Source organism: Lissotriton helveticus, chromosome 9 (genome assembly GCF_964261635.1).
Source record: "Lissotriton helveticus chromosome 9, aLisHel1.1, whole genome shotgun sequence".
NCBI lineage: Eukaryota > Metazoa > Chordata > Amphibia > Caudata > Salamandridae > Lissotriton > Lissotriton helveticus.
In genome coordinates, this window is record NC_136070.1 from 272,030,500 (window position 1) to 272,046,632 (window position 16,133).

Below are 16,133 nucleotides of genomic sequence, written 5' to 3' on the forward strand. Positions count from 1 at the left end.
AGCAAAGGGAAAAAAACCAGCATTGGAAATGCAATAGGTCTCGCATTAGAAAAGTTGGAGTTATTGGTCTTGTAAATGACATATTTTATTTATTTGTTGGTTTTTAAAATTGCTAAATTGATGGCTTTGTCATTTACAATGCCAATAGTTATAACTTTCGCGAATGTGACACCTATAGCATTTGGAATGCAACATGTTTTGTATTTACGTGACTTAGATGGCAGCTCTGGTCGTTAGGCCACATCTCTAGAGAGCAGGAGAGTGCAGCAGGGGAGAGAAGCACAGCAATGCAATAGGTCTCGCATTAGGAAAGTTTGAGCTATTGGTATTGTAAAGGACACATTTTTTATTTATGTGCTTGTTTTGAAAATAGCGAATTAATAGCTTTGTTATTTACAATGCCAATAGTTTTATCTTTCGCAAATGTGACACCTATTGTAACACAATATGTGTTGTGAGGGTGAGGGGTTGAGGGTGAGGGGTTGAGGGTGAGTAAGGGTGAGGGGGTGAGGGGGTGAGGGGTTGAGGGTGAGTGAGGGGTTGAGGGTGAGTGAGGGGTTGAGGGTGAGTGAGGGGTTGAGGGTGAGTGAGGGTGAGGGTGAGTGAGGGTGAGTGAGTGAGAGTGAGGGTGAGTGAGGGGTTGAGGGTGAGTGAGGGTGAGGGGTTGAGGGTGAGTGAGGGGTTGAGGGTGAGTGAGGGTGAGTGAGGGTGAGGGTGAGGGAGGGTGAGGGGTTGAGGGTGAGTGAGGGTGAGGGTGAGTGAGGGTGAGTGAGGGGTTGAGGGTGAGGGGTTGAGGGGTTGAGGGTGAGGGGTTGAGGGTGAGGGGTTGAGGGTGAGGGTGAGTGAGGGGTTGAGGGTGAGTGAGGGTGAGTGAGGGTGAGTGTGAGTGAGGGTGAGGGGTTGAGGGTGAGTGAGGGGTTGAGGGTGAGTGAGGGTGAGTGAGGTTGAGGGTGGGTGAGGCTGAGTTAGGGTGAGGGAGTGAGGGTGAGGGAGTGAGGGTGAGGGTGAGTGAGGGTGAGGGAGTGAGGGTGAGGGAGTGAGGGTGAGGGTGAGTGAGGGTTAGGGTGAGGGTGAGTGAGGGTGAATGTGAGTGAGGGTGAGGGGTTGAGGGTGAGTGAGGGTGAATGTGAGTGAGGGTGAGGGGTTGAGGGTGAGAGGGTGAGTGAGGGGTTGAGGGTGAGTGAGGGTGAGGCTGAGTTAGGGTGAGGGGTTGAGGGTGGGTGAGGGGTTGAGGGTGAGTGAGGATGAGTGAGAGTGAGGGTGAGTGAGGGGTTGAGGGTGAGGGGTTGAGGGTGAGTGAGGTTGAGGGTGAGTGAGGGTGAGGGGTTGAGGGTGAGGGTGAGTGAGGGTGAGGGAGGGTGAGGGGTTGAGGGTGAGTGAGGGTGAGGGGTTGAGGGTGAGTGAGGGTGAGGGGTTGAGGGTGAGTGAGGGTGAGGGGTTGAGGGTGAGTGAGGGGTTGAGGGTGAGTGAGGGTGAGGGGTTGAGGGTGAGTGAGGGTGAGGGGTTGAGGGTGAGTGAGGGTGAGTGAGGGGGTGAGGGTGAGTGAGGGTGAGGGTGAGTGAGGGTGAGGGGTTGAGGGTGTGTGAGGGTGAGGGTGAGTGAGGGAGGGTGAGGGGTTGAGGGTGAGTGAGAGTGAGGGTGAGTGAGGGGTTGAGGGTGAGGGGTTGAGGGTGAGGGGTTGAGGGTGAGGGGTTGAGGGTGGGTGAGGGGTTGAGGGTGGGTGAGGGTGAGGGTGAGTGAGGGTGAGGGGTTGAGGGTGAGTGAGGGTGAGGGGTTGAGGGTGAGTGAGGGTGGGTGAGGGTGAGTGGGGTTGAGGGTGAGTGAGGGTGAGTGAGGGTGAGGGGTTGAGGGTGAGTGAGGGTGAGGGGTTGAGGGTGAGTGAGGGTGAGGGTAAGGGGGTGAGTGAGGGTGAGTGAGAGTGAGGGTGAGTGAGGGGTTGAGGGTGAGGAGTTGAGGGTGAGGGTGAGGGGTTGAGGGTGAGTGAGGGTGAGGGGGTGAGGGTTGAGGGTGGGTGAGGGGTTGAGGGTGAGTGAGGGTGAGTGAGGATGAGTGAGGGTGAGGGTTGAGGGTGAGTGAGGGTGAGGGTGAGGGGTTTAGGGTGAGTGAGGGTGAGGGTGAGTGAGGGTGAGGGGTTGAGGGTGAGTGAGGGGTTGAGGGTGAGGGGGTGAGGGTGAGTGAGGGTGAGTGAGGGTGAGTGAGGGGTTGAGGGTGAGGGGGTGAGGGGTTGAGGGTGAGGGGTTGAGGGTGAGTGAGGTGAGGGGTTGAGGGGTTGAGGGTGAGGGGGTGAGGGGTTGAGGGTGAGGGGTTGAGGGTGAGGGGTTGAGGGTGAGTGAGGGTGAGGGGTTGAGGGTGAGTGAGGGGTTGAGGGTGAGTGAGGGTGAGGGGTTGAGGGTGAGTGAGGGTGAGGGTACATGCTTTTCACTTTCTTCAAAGGTTGTCCGTGCATCAAGGGTAGTTGACTGAACTTTAAGTATAATAATTGTACGTACTCTTCGGTGGCATTGAGCTCACACCCTCGAATGGTCTTCGGTAGTATTGTTTCCTGTAGAATTCTATTTCCTGCTTATAAAGCGCATGTCTCGGTCAGTATCAGCAAAGTGGTATGTGCATGTGAAAGTCGGAGAGTTGGAGGCGGTTAAGGAAATGCAGAACATTCTGCAAAAGTAATGGGAAACCATTTTTATCTTGAAACTGTTTTTAACCGACAGTCTTTTATTCCTAATCATAGATTAGATTAGTGAAGTAGTGTGGCTCACTGGTTAGAGGCGGCAGACCCGAGAGCAGAGGACGGCCCGGGACCAGGGTTCGATTCCCGGCGCGGCAGGTTTCTGGACCAGGGTCAGCGGACTCGATAATTCTCTCGCCTCGGTGCCCACTCTGATCAGCGTTCACACTCGGCAACTCTGGGCATTAGCTTGCCTCATCTTCACTAACGGCCCCACCAGACCGCCGGGGATGCCTGGTCTCACCCTGGAGATACCCATTAAGGGACCATCTCTCAGGGAAGCCAGGAAGGGTTTCGCAGCGGTCGAAGCGCCTTGGGACCCTACGGGTAAGTAGTGCGCTATATAAATGCCTATACATACATACATAGATGAGTGGGAGTAATACAGGGACTGGAGCAGCAGCGCCTCAGTTTGGATTGGTGTGGCAGGCAGGAGAAAGTCAGGGGAGAAGAGGGAGGAGGGGGAACTGCTTGCGAAATGAAATTAAAAGCGGCCGGCCGGGAAATGCTCTCGGTAGCATTCGTGTGAAGCAGGGGGCGGGAGCAGCCTTTGATGTGCGGATAATTAGGGGAGGAGCAGCCAGGAGATCCAAGCTGGGGAACAGATGGCTGGCGATTTGGTGCTGTGCACGCGCATTTTAGGTCAATGCGCTTGCGCATTGACCTAAAAGCCACGGGCACAGCACCAAATCGCCACAGTTAGGTAAGCTTTGTTTAAAGCCCTATAGTCTCGCTTCTCTCAATGCGCATGCGCATTGAGAGGTCACGAGACCTAAAAAGGAGATGGTAGAAATAAAAAAATTTGACCAAAAAATTTGACCATAGGGAGACCATTCAAGACATAAACGTCTACAGTGACCATTAAAATGGATGCATCCCACAAGGGTTGGGGAGCACGCACAGGCAACCTGAAAGTACGGGGAACGTGAACACCACAGATGCGCTGACACACATCAATTAACAGGAAATGAAGGCCATTTTCCTAGTCCAAATGGACAACACAAGAACCATGTTTTATCTCAACAAACATCGAGGCACAAAATCCTTCACACTGAGCAAAGTAGCACAAGAAATATGGAAATGGGCAATACCACCGAAGATCATACTGCAAACCGTCCACTACCAGGAAAACAAAACACTAAGGCAGACAGACTAAGCAGACAGGAAAGCAGCTTCCACGAATCGAAACTAAAGTGAGAGACTCTAGAACATTTTCAAGGTCTGGTGGAGACCAAAAATAGACCTGCTTGCAACCGCAGAAAAGGGCAATATGCCAACTCTTCGCCTCCAGGTTTCCACACTATCGGTCAGACTGGAATGCCCAGTCCGTAAACTGGTCCGGAAGATTTGCATGTCTTTTTTTTCTCCAATACCCCTGACACCGAAGGTGCTGGAGAAACCCAGACCCCCGGCGACATGACTCATCCTCACAGCCCCACAATGGGCCAGACAGACCTGGTACTCGCACCTGGTAGAGATGAACAGGGGACAAATGATCACCGTCCAAGCTGAACAAGAAGGGAGAGTGTACCATCCGGAGTCTGCAACACCGAGCCTAGCGCTCTGGCTCCTGAATACCTAGAATTCTGGTATCTACAAATGCTGCTCAGGACAAAAAATCCTTAGCGAGGTATGGAAAGCAAGAACAAAGAAATGCTATGGAGCAGATACATTCACAGGTGCACAGGTAACAGAAAGATCAAGACAAGGACAAAACAGGAAACTATATTGACATTCCTCACTCACCTGTTAGATACCAGGCTAACCAAGGCATCGTTAAAGGTATAACTGGATGCAATAGTAGCGTACACCCAGGGCATTTCATTTAACAGCTTCTTCACATCCCCAGTGGTGAAGAGGTGCTTGGAGGGTTCTAAACGAGTTCCACCACCAAGATCCATTCCAGCACCATCGTGGAACTTAAGCACTGTTCTAGGGCAGTTGATGGCTGAACCGTTTGAACCTATGCACACAATGGATCTCAAATCACTCACAAGACAGCATTTCTGATTGCAATCACATCCCTACGCTGAGTGAACGAGCTTCAAGCGCTAAGAATAGTAGAATACATGAGCTATACCTACAAATCCACAAGGACAAAGTGGTTCTTAGAACCAGCCCACAGTTTCTGCCCAAAGTGGTGACCCGCTTTCATGTCAACCAAAGCATACAGCGACCAATTTGCTTCAAGGAGCCTAAGAGACTGATGGAAAGAGCCCTACACACTTTGTAAGAAGGGCTTTAATGTACTGTCTGCAAGAAACAAAACCATTTTGTAAAGACAGCCAGTTTGTCTCCTTCAGCAAGGCAACCAAGGATTCCCCAATAACTAAAGGAACAATCTCAAAATGAATAGTAGAAGCAATACAGACTTGCTATTCCACGGCGGGTATGACACTGCCACATGCCCCAGAGTCAACTAGAAAGAAGAGAGCAACATTGGTGTTCTTAGCAAATGTACTCATGGATGCAGTCTGCGATACAGCGATATGCCACACACCTTTGCAAAACATTATTGTATGGACATTCAAATGAACAAGGAAGCACAGGTGAGACAGAACGTACTGCAACACCTGTTTGCTAACACTTCCTCATTTCATTCCTATCAACCCAAGGGGAAGGGATACCGCTATAAAATCTAATGCACAGCAAGTGAATCCAGATAAGGGTTCATGCTGCAAAACAAAATGGTTACTTACCAATAAGAGTAGTTTTGCAGCTTGAAGAGTTTTCTGGACTCGCATGCGATCCACCTGCCTCCCCAGAACTCGGAGATAATGCAACAAGGAAGATGTATACCAAAAACAAGGGGAAAAAGAATGCCAAGATGGTGACTACGCACAGGAAGATCCGGGGCACCGTCTATTGTCACACACAGGATGCACATACCAAAGATTGGTCAATGACTCCCACTACTGAGAAAAACCCCAAAACAAATTCTGGACTCGACCACTAGATGGCGGCATAATGCACAGCATGTTAATCCAGAAAACCTTCCAAGCGGCAAAACTACTCCTACTGTTAAGTAACCATAATGTTACAGTTCCTCCTTGACTGGTGTTAAATGCACATTTCATAGCATTGGCAACAGAATAATAACAGATTTATTAAGCAGGTGATACAAGAGACAGAACCCTATTCTAGCTTTTAGAGTATTTTGATTCAATCATTTTTATGTAGGTTATTTGTGTACTTATGAAGATGCTATTACGACTGAAGTGTAGAGAGTTGAGTACAATATTAAAGTTACTTGATGTTATTAATAGTAAACATTTTTGTTTCTCTGCAGTTGGTACAGGCATTTACCCATTCCGCAGCCGTTTTGGAGCCAGATAAAGGTGGGAAGTTTCAGATGCTCAATGGAAGTGTCACTGGAGAGTTTTTAGAATTGGTGAGTTTTGCATTTGCTTTTGAGCCTTTCACCTGCCTACCTGCCTCGTTTTCATGACTCGCAATTTCTGCTTGAAATATTAGATCTCCTGCACAGCTCTTTCAATTATACATTGCTGGGCAAGTAGTGTTGTCCAGCGTGTGGACACTGCAGGTCAGACATTGTTAATGGGATTAGGTTTTCAAATTGATTTCACCAGTTGGTTATTCCCTTTTCTGAATTTGAGCACAAGTGATATTTTAAAACCACTGCAGAGAAATATTTTCTAACCCTGCTAGAGATGCCACGGAGGGCAGCCTGGTCAAGTCGGCCGTTTCCAATTTCATCAAGGTACAATTGGGGCCTGCTTCTTGGAATGCACCACTTCACCGTACACTTTGAAAGCACAGGAAATGGATTTGTACATTATGCATAGGATTTAACAAAAAGTTATCAGTATTAGAATGCAATGTTAACCAGGATAAAAAGTCAGCACTGCAGAATTATTCTGCAACTTTAAAATACTCCATATGGCATTGGAAAATAGAAACTCTGTTGGGTATTCTTGATGTGTTTTCATGTCCAGTTCTGTGGGGCTACCAGACACTGAATTAACCAGTATTCTCATCACTTGGAGTTTTCCTGGCTACTAAGAAATGCAGTGAATTGGCTACCATCCCAAGCCCGCAGCACGCAAAACCAATTTTGCACAGCCCTTTTCCTGCAGACCTCAGTATCTGTGCCCTAGAAGGTTGTGTATCAAGGGTTTTCTAATATAGACTTCTAACCTCAGATTGCACACCTTTTTAAATATTCCCAAGTCGTCAGACTGGATCCAGAAACTTTTTGAGCAGTACCTCTGCGTGCCTGATAGGTGGCGCTGTGCGGCTCCGCACTAAAGCTGTTCTGGAAATTACTTGTGGAGCCTGTATAAGCACCACTCCTGCAGGCTGATGTCAATTGATTTCTTTATGCACCACCAGATGTGAATCTGTAGTTACCTCTTGTCTCTTAAGAGACAATTTCCCTACATTGTTTCAGTGTGCAAGGGAAATGTCACCTTCCGTAACGACAGGCTTCAAACTCTTTGAACTGTCGTAAACCAATGTCTGTGACAAATCCTTATCAGGTTGGCTTGTGATCCTTAGGATCAGGCCACGACTTTAAGGCCTGCAGTGATTGTATATCGATGGACCCGAAGGCCAAATCAGTAGCTGTGTCGCCAAGCACCTGAAGACTGCAGTGAGACTGGTCTTAGTAGAAGGGTTGTTCCTAATTCCCAGTCCAGAATTCGCAAGAGTCGTACTCTAGATTGGTCGCTATCTTGCAGAACGTGTTCGGGTAAGTCGGAGAATTTAAAAAATAAAATCCAAGCAGGTCTCTGCCCCTTCTCACAACTCACATACTCCTGAGGGTGTGCATTTGCGTACCATTCCTTTCACTCCTGAAGTCTTATTGCAGCCCACCCCGCCACTTGTCCCAGCATAACTTAAGATTCTGAGGCTGTCTGCACCACCGAGGCAGATCGAAGAGTTCTTCGAGGCCATGCTCCAACTCTTTGGATCTTTACTGATTCCCTTGGGGGTGCCTAAGGGCCCTAAGGAGTGGAGAGGCCCTCCATCTGGGATATGGTCAGCAGGTTCGCCCTTGGCACCAGCGGACCCTCCAAAACCACCATTTGGCCCCACCCCCCACTTCCTATCAATCAGCGTACTTTTAAAGCGCGCTACTTACCCGTAAGGGTCCCGAGGCGCTGAGGGGAGGGGCGGGGGATGCTGCTACTGCTCGAAGAGCCAGGTCTTGAGGAGCCTTCTGAAGTCGAGAAGGTCTTGGGTCTGCCGTATGTGGGTAGGGAGGGTGTTCCAGGTCTTGATGGCGAGGTAGGAGAAGGATCTGCCGCCGGAGGTCGTTTGTTGGATGCGGGGACAGTTGCGAGGGCGAGGCTGGCGGAGCGGAGCTGGCGGGTGGGGGTGTGAAAGATGAGTCTGCTGTTCAGGTAGGCTGGTCCGGTGTTGTGGAGTGCTTTGTGTGCGTGGGTGAAGAGCTTGAAGGTGATCCTCTTGTCGACGGGGAGCCAGTGTAGGTCTCTCAGGTGGGAGGTGATGTGTCTGCAGCGGGGTACGTTGACGATCAGTCGGGCAGAGGCGTTTTGGATGCGTTGTAGTAGTCGTAGGTGTTTGGCTGGGATTTCTGTGTAGAGTGTGTTGCCGTAGTCCAGTCTGCTGCTGATGAGGGCCTGCGTCACCGTTCTTCTTGTTTCGGTGGGGATCCTCTTGCAGATTCTGTGGAGCATGTGGAGGGTGTTGTAGCAGCAGGAGGAGGCGACGGCGTTGACTTGCTTCAACATGGAGAGGGAGGAGTCGAGGATGAATCCTAGGTTCCGTGCATGGTCGATGGGGGTCGGTGCTGTTCCCAGTGTGGTCGGCCACCAGGAGTTGTCCCAGGCTGAGGGGGTGGGTCTGAGGATGAGGACCTCCGTCTTGTTCGAGTTCAGCTTCAGACGGCTGCTCCTCATCCAGTCGGCGACTGCCTTCATTCCCTCATGGAGGTTGGTTTTGGCGGTGTGTGGGTCCTTGGTGAGGGATAGGATGAGCTGGGTGTCGTGGCGCAGGAGATGATGTTGAGGTCGTGATGGCGAGCCACTTGTGCGAGGGGGGGCCATGTAGACGTTGAACAGCGTCGGGCTGGGGGACGCCCAGATGATGTTGGTGGCCCTCGGATCGGAAGAGTGGGAGGCGGACGCTCTGGGTTCTTCCGGAGAGGAAGGACGTGGTCCAGTCAAGAGCCTTCTCTTGGATTCAGGCTTCTAGGAGGCGTGTCTTTAGAGTGCGATGGCAGACCGTGTCGAAGGCAGCTGACAGGTCCAGGAGGATGAGGGCTGATGTTTCACTGTTGTCTAGTTGGCGCCTGATGTCGTCTGTGGCGGCGATGAGGGCAGTCTCGGTGCTGTGGTTTCGTCTGAATCCGGACTGGGACGGGTCCAAGATGTTGTTGTCTTCCAGATGTTTATGTTTATTAGTTTATATAGCGCTGAATCACCCATGAGGGTATCTCGGCGCTTGGGACTAAACATCATAGCAGTACCAGTGAATAATTAAAAAAGATATGTTTTTAACATTTTTCTAAATAGGATCAGATTGGAACAGGCATGTAAATGTAGAGGCAGGTGGTTCCAAAACATAGGGGCCTGGTAGGAAAATGCTTTGGCTCCACTACGTGCTTTTTTGATCCTAGGAACAGTAATCCGTAGCTCTAAGCTAGATCTAAGAGAGCGCATAGGAGAATAAGGGGTCAATTTGCAGGTCAAATACATAGGTCCTATCCCTCTGAGGGCCTTGTGGATGATGCATCCTATTTTAAACTGTATTCTTTTTATAATAGGGAGCCAATGTAGCTGATTTAAGAGAGGTGCTGATGGTGTTCTAGCCGGTGCATCAGCTGTAAGGCGAGCAGCGGTGTTTTGTACAACCTGTAATCTCTTAATAGCCGAAGTGTTTGCTGAGAACAAAAGGGCATTACAGTAATCTATCCTGCTAAGTTCCAAAGCCTGCATCAGGGTTTTCTTAGTAGAGGTGGGCAGAAGGGGAAAAATCCTACGCAGGAGACCCAGAATGTAATAGCAAGACCCCGCCGTGGTGTTGGCATGTGTCTCAAGTCAGTTTACGATCAATTCTGACCCCCAGATTTTTTAACCGCCTCCTTGGGGGTGGGGGCGGTACCTAATTTATCAGGCCACCAGGTAGGTGTCCAGCATATTTCAGCTCCTCCGCACAGCATTATCTCTGACTTCCCTGCATTAAGTTGCAGAAAGTTGGTCTGCATCCAAACAGCAATGGCTTTCATGCCATCCGAAAATCTAAGTTGGATGTTGGGGTTGTTTTTGTCAAAGGTCAGGAGGAGCTGAGTATCGTCTGCGTACGAGATGGGGGTAAAGCCTAAATCTCTCATCAGCCTGGCTAAAGGAGAAACATAAATATTAAAAAGGGTCGGGCTCAGGCAGGAGCCCTGTGGAACCCCTTTGGTGACTTTAGTCGTGGTCGATTTAAAAGTGCCCATAGTAACTGTCTGTATCCTGTCTGTCAGGAAGCTAGTGAGCCAATGTAAAGCCAATCCTCTAACACCTATCCTCTCCAGTCTCTCCAATAAGATCTGATGGGAGACCGTATCAAAAGCTGCTGAAAGATCAAGCAGCACAAGAAGTGCTGCTTGATCTTTATCCAGAGCCATCTGAATATTGTCCATGACTTTGATAAGGGCAGATTCGGTACTATGTTTAACTCTGAACCCTGATTGGGAAGCATCAAGCTGTTGTGTAGATTCTAAATACTCTGAAAGGTGTCTATTAATATGCTTCTCAATTAGTTTGGTATGTAGGGGGAGCAACGAGATGGGACGATAATTGCTAAGGTCTGTGATAGGGGCTTTGAGATTCTTGCGTAAGGGAATGATTTGCGCATCTTTCCATGAGACTGGGAGATAACCATTAATAAGGGAGTTGTTAAGAATGGCACAAATAGGAGGGGCAAGCTGTTCAGCAAATTTAGCAGCAATTTTGGCAGGTATAATATCCAACGGGGAGCCTGATTTGGTTTTATCTAATAGGGTTTCGACTTCCTTAGGGCAGAGAGGTGGGAAGGATCACAATAAGTGGGAGGTGTCCTGCGACGGGGCTACGTTGAATATCTCAGGGATGGAAATAGGGTTGGCTGAAGTAATTTTTTGGTAAATAAGATCAATTTTCTGGATAAGGTATGACGCAACATTGTCACACAAGGCTTGCGAGGGAGATTCAGTCATTTCACAGGCTTTAGGGTTCGCATAAGATTTAACTATTTTGAATAAAGTCCTGGAATTAGAGCCAGCTTCCTCCAATTGCTGGGAAATATGAGCCTTTTGCGCTTTTTTGAGGTTAGTATGGTATGTTGCTAGAGCGCTTTTGTATATCACTCTATCTGAATCCTTATGTTGTGATCTCCAGATGCGTTCCAGTTTTTTACATCCCTTCTTTTCTGCCCTAAGGGCTGGGGAATACCAGTCAGAGGATGTCAATGTATGGGTATGTGTAACTGGTTTCAAAGGGGCATTTTCGTCCAGGATCTTCAAAATGGTCGCATTAAAATGTAGTACTTGTTGGTCTACGATGAAGTGGTGTGTATCTACATCCCATGTCATAAAGGGGGATGCAAAAAGGTCGGTGTTCATTTTATGCCATGGTCGGTACCATCTGTTCATAGCTGGTGCAGAACTAGATGGGGTGGAAGGGCTAAGTAATTTGAAACTCAATAATGAATGGTCTGACCAAGTCAATGGGGTAGTGTCCTCCTAGGTAATATATTGTGAATTGGAAAGGATGAGGTCAAGTGTATGTCCCGCTATGTGTGTAGGGACGTTATTAATTTTAACGAGACCTGCGGAGGCCATTTCCTCCAAGCAAGTTACCGCATCAAGATTATTGGAATCCTCAATATGGATATTGAAACCTCCTAAGAGTAGGAAGTTTCGTGTGGGGAAATAAATTCAAGTAGACGTCCATAAAAGTCTTGCATAGGGCCAGGCGGCCTATAGACCAGGGCCCCTTTCCAACTTTGCTGGGGATGTAGATCACATTTAAAAATGAGACATTCAAATAGTTCCGTACTTGTTTGGTCAAGAATGGTAATTGCCAGTGAATCTCTATGGACAATAGCAATCCCTCCTCCCACTCTTTCTGATCTATCTAGTCTTTGTATGCAAAACCCTGGTGGTAACGCAAGGGCAATAGCTGGAATAGCAGTGGGTTTAATCCAGGTTTCAGTGAAAAATCCAATAGCCGGGTTTTGATCGTTCAAAAGATTCCAAATAGCGGTAGCATGTTTGGGTAGGGATCTAACATTAGCCAAAAGACAATGCCACTTTTCTTGTCTAGATAGGGTATCCTGGGGATTAGAGAGGGAGACAGGGTTCCGATGGGGGTGGGCCTCAACCAAAGAATGGCTGTGTATGTTGTAGGTAATCAGTGGTGCAGAAGCCTGGTACTTACAAGTCAAACATGAAAACGGGCCTTCCGGTATATATCCTCTATTTTGTACAGACCCACATGGGGTCTGCCTGATCTCAAGAAGGGTGTCCCTAGAGTAACTGTATTTTTGTCATATCTCCCTAGGGGCCTCTGAGATACCACATGCAGGGGTTGTGGCACCTGGCAGCGTACTGGCGCGGACGGGCGCAGACGGGCTTGCCTTTGGCGCCCCGTCGGTGCGCCCGCTGCGCACGTCCGCTGCGCGTCGTGTCAGGCATGGGAATAAGTAATGAAGGAGGCAGCTAGAGCGCCACCCTCCTTTCCGGTCTGCTCCGGAAATGACCTACAGTAACCCGTGACTACCCGTAATCGTTCCCGTCAGCACTGCCTCTCTCCACGCGACGGGCGAACCCGGGTTGGACCGGAGAGGAGTGCTTGGGACACGGAATGGGGTAAGTGCGGGACAAACAAGTAAAAACTGTACAAAGTGCAGAGTATTTAAAATCATAAGGCCTTGAGCGGCAATATGCAATGATACACAATTTTTAAAAACCGGGAGGCCGGAGTCAGCAATGAGGGATCCTCTAATAATATAAGTGGCAAGCCCAACGTTCAGCGCGTCCTCAGCGCATCCGTTACAGCTCAAATATACTCCAAGAAAATGAAATAACCGGAGGTCGGAGCTAGTACTTGTCAATCAGCGCGTCCGCTGCGCCTCTGCAAAGTCCAGGATTAAGTAATGAAGGAGGCAGCTAGAGCACCACCCTCCTTTCCGGTCTGCTCCAGAAATGACCTACAGTAACCCGTGACTACCCGTAATCGTTCCCGTCAGCACAGCCTCTCTCCACACGACGGGCGGACCCGGGTTGGACCGGAGAGGAGTGCTTGGGAGACGGAATGGGGTAAGTGCGGGACAAACAAGTAAAACTGTACAAAGTGCAGAGTATTTAAAATCATAAGGCCGTGAGCGGCAATATGCAAGGATGCGCAATTTTTAAAAACCGGGAGGCCGGAGTCGGCAATGAGGGATCCTCTAATAATATAAGTGGCAAGCCCAACGTTCAGGTGGCTGGCCAGTTGCATGTTGACGATTTCTTCGATGACCTTTGCCGGGAACGGGAGCAGGGAGATGAGCCGGGAGTTCTTGAGGTCCTTGGGGACCGCTTTGGGCTTCTTGAGGAGGGCGTTGATTTCGGCGTGCTTCCAGCTTTCCGGGAATGTCGCTGTTTCGAAGGAGATGTTGGTGACCTTCCGTAGTTGGGGGCATGGGTCAGACGGAGATCCTGAGTGGATGGAGTTCATGACCTTGCGTGTCTCGTTGACGTTGGACCAGGAGGTCAGGTGGTTGGCGCTGGTGATGTTCACAGGGGGGGTGGTGTCTGGCGCAGTCGGGTGTTTAAGCTGTCGTTGATGTCAGCGATCTTTGGAAGAAGATGGCTAGTGAGTCGCACAGTTCTTGTGAGGGCGGATGTCATTGGCGCTGGGGTTGGAGAGTTCCTTTACGATGCTGAAGAGCTCTTTGCTGTCATGTGCGTTGTTATCCAAGCGGTCTCTGAAGGAGGATCCTTTGGCTAATCTGATGAGGTGGTGGTGTCTGCGGGTGGCGTCCTTGTGGGCTGCGTGGTTGTCTGCTGTGCATTCGTGGAGCCATGTCTTCTCCAGTTTCCGGCATGCGCGTTTGGAAGCCTGGAGCTCGTTGGCTAACCAGGTTGCTCTCTTGGTGGCGTGGCTGTTGGAGGGTTTCTTGAGCGGGGTGAGGGTGTTGGCGCAGTCGTCGATCCACTGTCTGAGTTTGCGGCGTCTGGGTTGGTGGGGTTGGTGGGTGGGTTCTTGGCGAGGGAGGTGGTCAGCTGGTCTTCGGTGACTTTGCTCCAGCAGCGGCGAGGCAGCTGTTGAGTGCGGTGGTGCGTGGTTGGTTTCTTGAAGGTGAAATGGATGCAGCGGTGGTCGGTCCAGTGGAGTTCGGTGTTGTGGTCGAAGGCGACGTGGGAGCCTGTGGAGAAGATTGGGTCAAGTGTGTGGCCGGTGGCGTGGGTGGGTGCAGTGACGAGTTGTCTGAGGCCGAGGTTGTTAATCAGGTTGGCGGAGTTGGCATTGTTGATGTTCTCGAGGTGGAAGTTCAGGTCCCCGAGGAGGATGTAGTCCGTGAAAGCGAGTGTGTCGGTGTCGGCGATGGAGTCGATGAACGGAGCTCGGGGTCCGGGGGGTCTATAGAGGAGTGTTCCTCTGAGGGTAGTGTTGGGGTCGGTGTGGATCCGGAAGTGTAGGTAGGTGTTCGGCGATGTTGAGGGTGTCGTCTGCGTGGGTGGCAACCTTGAGGGTGGACTTGTAGACGATGGCTATTCCTCCACCGATTCCGTTGGCGCGGTCCCTCTGGGTGATCTTGTAGCCGTCCGGGATGGCTATGGCTATGACTATGGCGATGTCGGGCGCCGAGGAGATGTTCCACCAGGTCTCTGTCAGGAAGGCCACGTCTGGGGCGGAGGTGTCGAGCAGATCCCAGAGCTCGACGGCGTGTTTGCGTGCACCACGGGTGTTGAGTAGTATGCAGCGGAGGTGGTTGGGTCCAGTCTTTGGAGGTTTGGTGGTTCTGTCACATGTGAAGCTGCAGGTGTGGCAGGAGAAGGGTCCGTGGGTCCGTTTCAGGGCGGCTTGAAAGCAGGTGTGGTTTCAGCCGGTGTTGAGTGCACGGAGGGTGCTGGCGTCGTAGTGGATTCTGGTGGTGTGGTGTAGAAAATAGAAACCTTCTCAGGGGTCCCACTGATACTTGGTCCTTTTAAACCAACAAAGAAGAAATTGGCACAGAAGCTGAAATATAAAAGAACAACTTTATTAACCTCAAATGAGGGAGACTGCGTCACACAGAAGCCTTAGCAAATGAATGAGTCAGTCTGAAGAGTACTGAAAACAGGGGCCTTATATATGCTTAGGGTTACATAGTCTGCATAAGACCAAGGAGTAGTCCTGGCACATGTAAGCATGCAAAAATTACTAAGATGGGCATGCAAGATCTGCTTGCTCAACAAAGTGGGAGGAGCTAACAGTTGCTAATTCTGGTGAACACATCCTGACATTTACAGACTAGAAACAGTTGCCAGGATAGCTGCAAGCTCAACTGAGCATGTGCGAAGGTGGAAGATGCTAAATATAGTTTGTTTCTAGGCAGATTACAAGAGCAGTCAACACTGAGGGAGAACAGAGCACATGGCGAGCACGTGGCAGCACATGGCATACAAGATGGCTGCCAGAAATACAAAATGGCTTTCAGCTCATGCTAACAAATCCGTCCAATCTTGAACAGTGGCATTCGCGGGGTCCAGGGGTTCTAGGCGCGGTTCAGGTGCGGACGGGCGCAGACGGGCTTGCCTTAGGCGCCCCAGCGGCATGCCCGCTGCGCGCGTCCGCTTCTCGGCCTGCATATGAGGTGGCTTGGGAGGGAGGAGCAGCTGGGAGGCGGGAGCAGGGAGACCAATGGGTGTGTGGGGGGGGGGGGGCGGGCAGCAGGGAAGCAGCGGCGGGAAGGGCCTGAACGGGAGCGGTGGGGGCGGGGGAAACTGGCGCAGGGGAAGGCGAGAAAACAAGCTCAGGAACACGGGGGCAGCAAACAGGTGACGAGCAGCGGCGTGGGGGCAACCTGCCTGCAAGCAGGGTCAAAGATCGCTCCTGCTACCGCTGTTCAGCCTGCATATGAGGTGGCTTGGGAGGCGTGAGAGGGCAAGCCAATGGGTGTGTAGGGGGGCGGGGCCGCAGGGAAGCAGCGGCAGGAAGGGCCTGAACGTGGGGGGTGGGGGGAACTGGCGCACGGGGGAGGCGGGAGGGAAGGGGCTGAACAGGAGGTGGGGGGCGGGGGGGAAACTGGCAGGGGGAGGCGAGAAAACATGCTCAGGAACACGGAGGCAGCAAGCAGGTGACGAGCAGCGGCGTTGGGGCGACCTGCCTGCAACTTGGCTCCACACTGGTTCCTGGAGTTTTAACGCCGATTCTGACTCAATTGACGCAGAAGGACAAGGTGCCTGTTGCGCTCTCTGACTAGAGAGCCA

At 50.7% G+C, this 16,133-nt stretch overlaps 1 protein-coding gene across 2 annotated transcripts in view; it reads left to right on the forward strand.

The window, feature by feature from the left end:
- The window catches only part of AHSA1 (activator of HSP90 ATPase activity 1), a 132,636-nt gene that overhangs the window by 65,060 nt on the left and 51,443 nt on the right, over nt 1-16,133 (forward strand). For both annotated transcript variants that reach the window (XM_078659970.1, XM_078659971.1), the window contains exon 7: nt 6,015-6,116. In XM_078659970.1, coding sequence (XP_078516096.1) covers nt 6,015-6,116 — 102 coding nt within the window. The remainder of the gene's footprint in view (nt 1-6,014; nt 6,117-16,133) is intronic.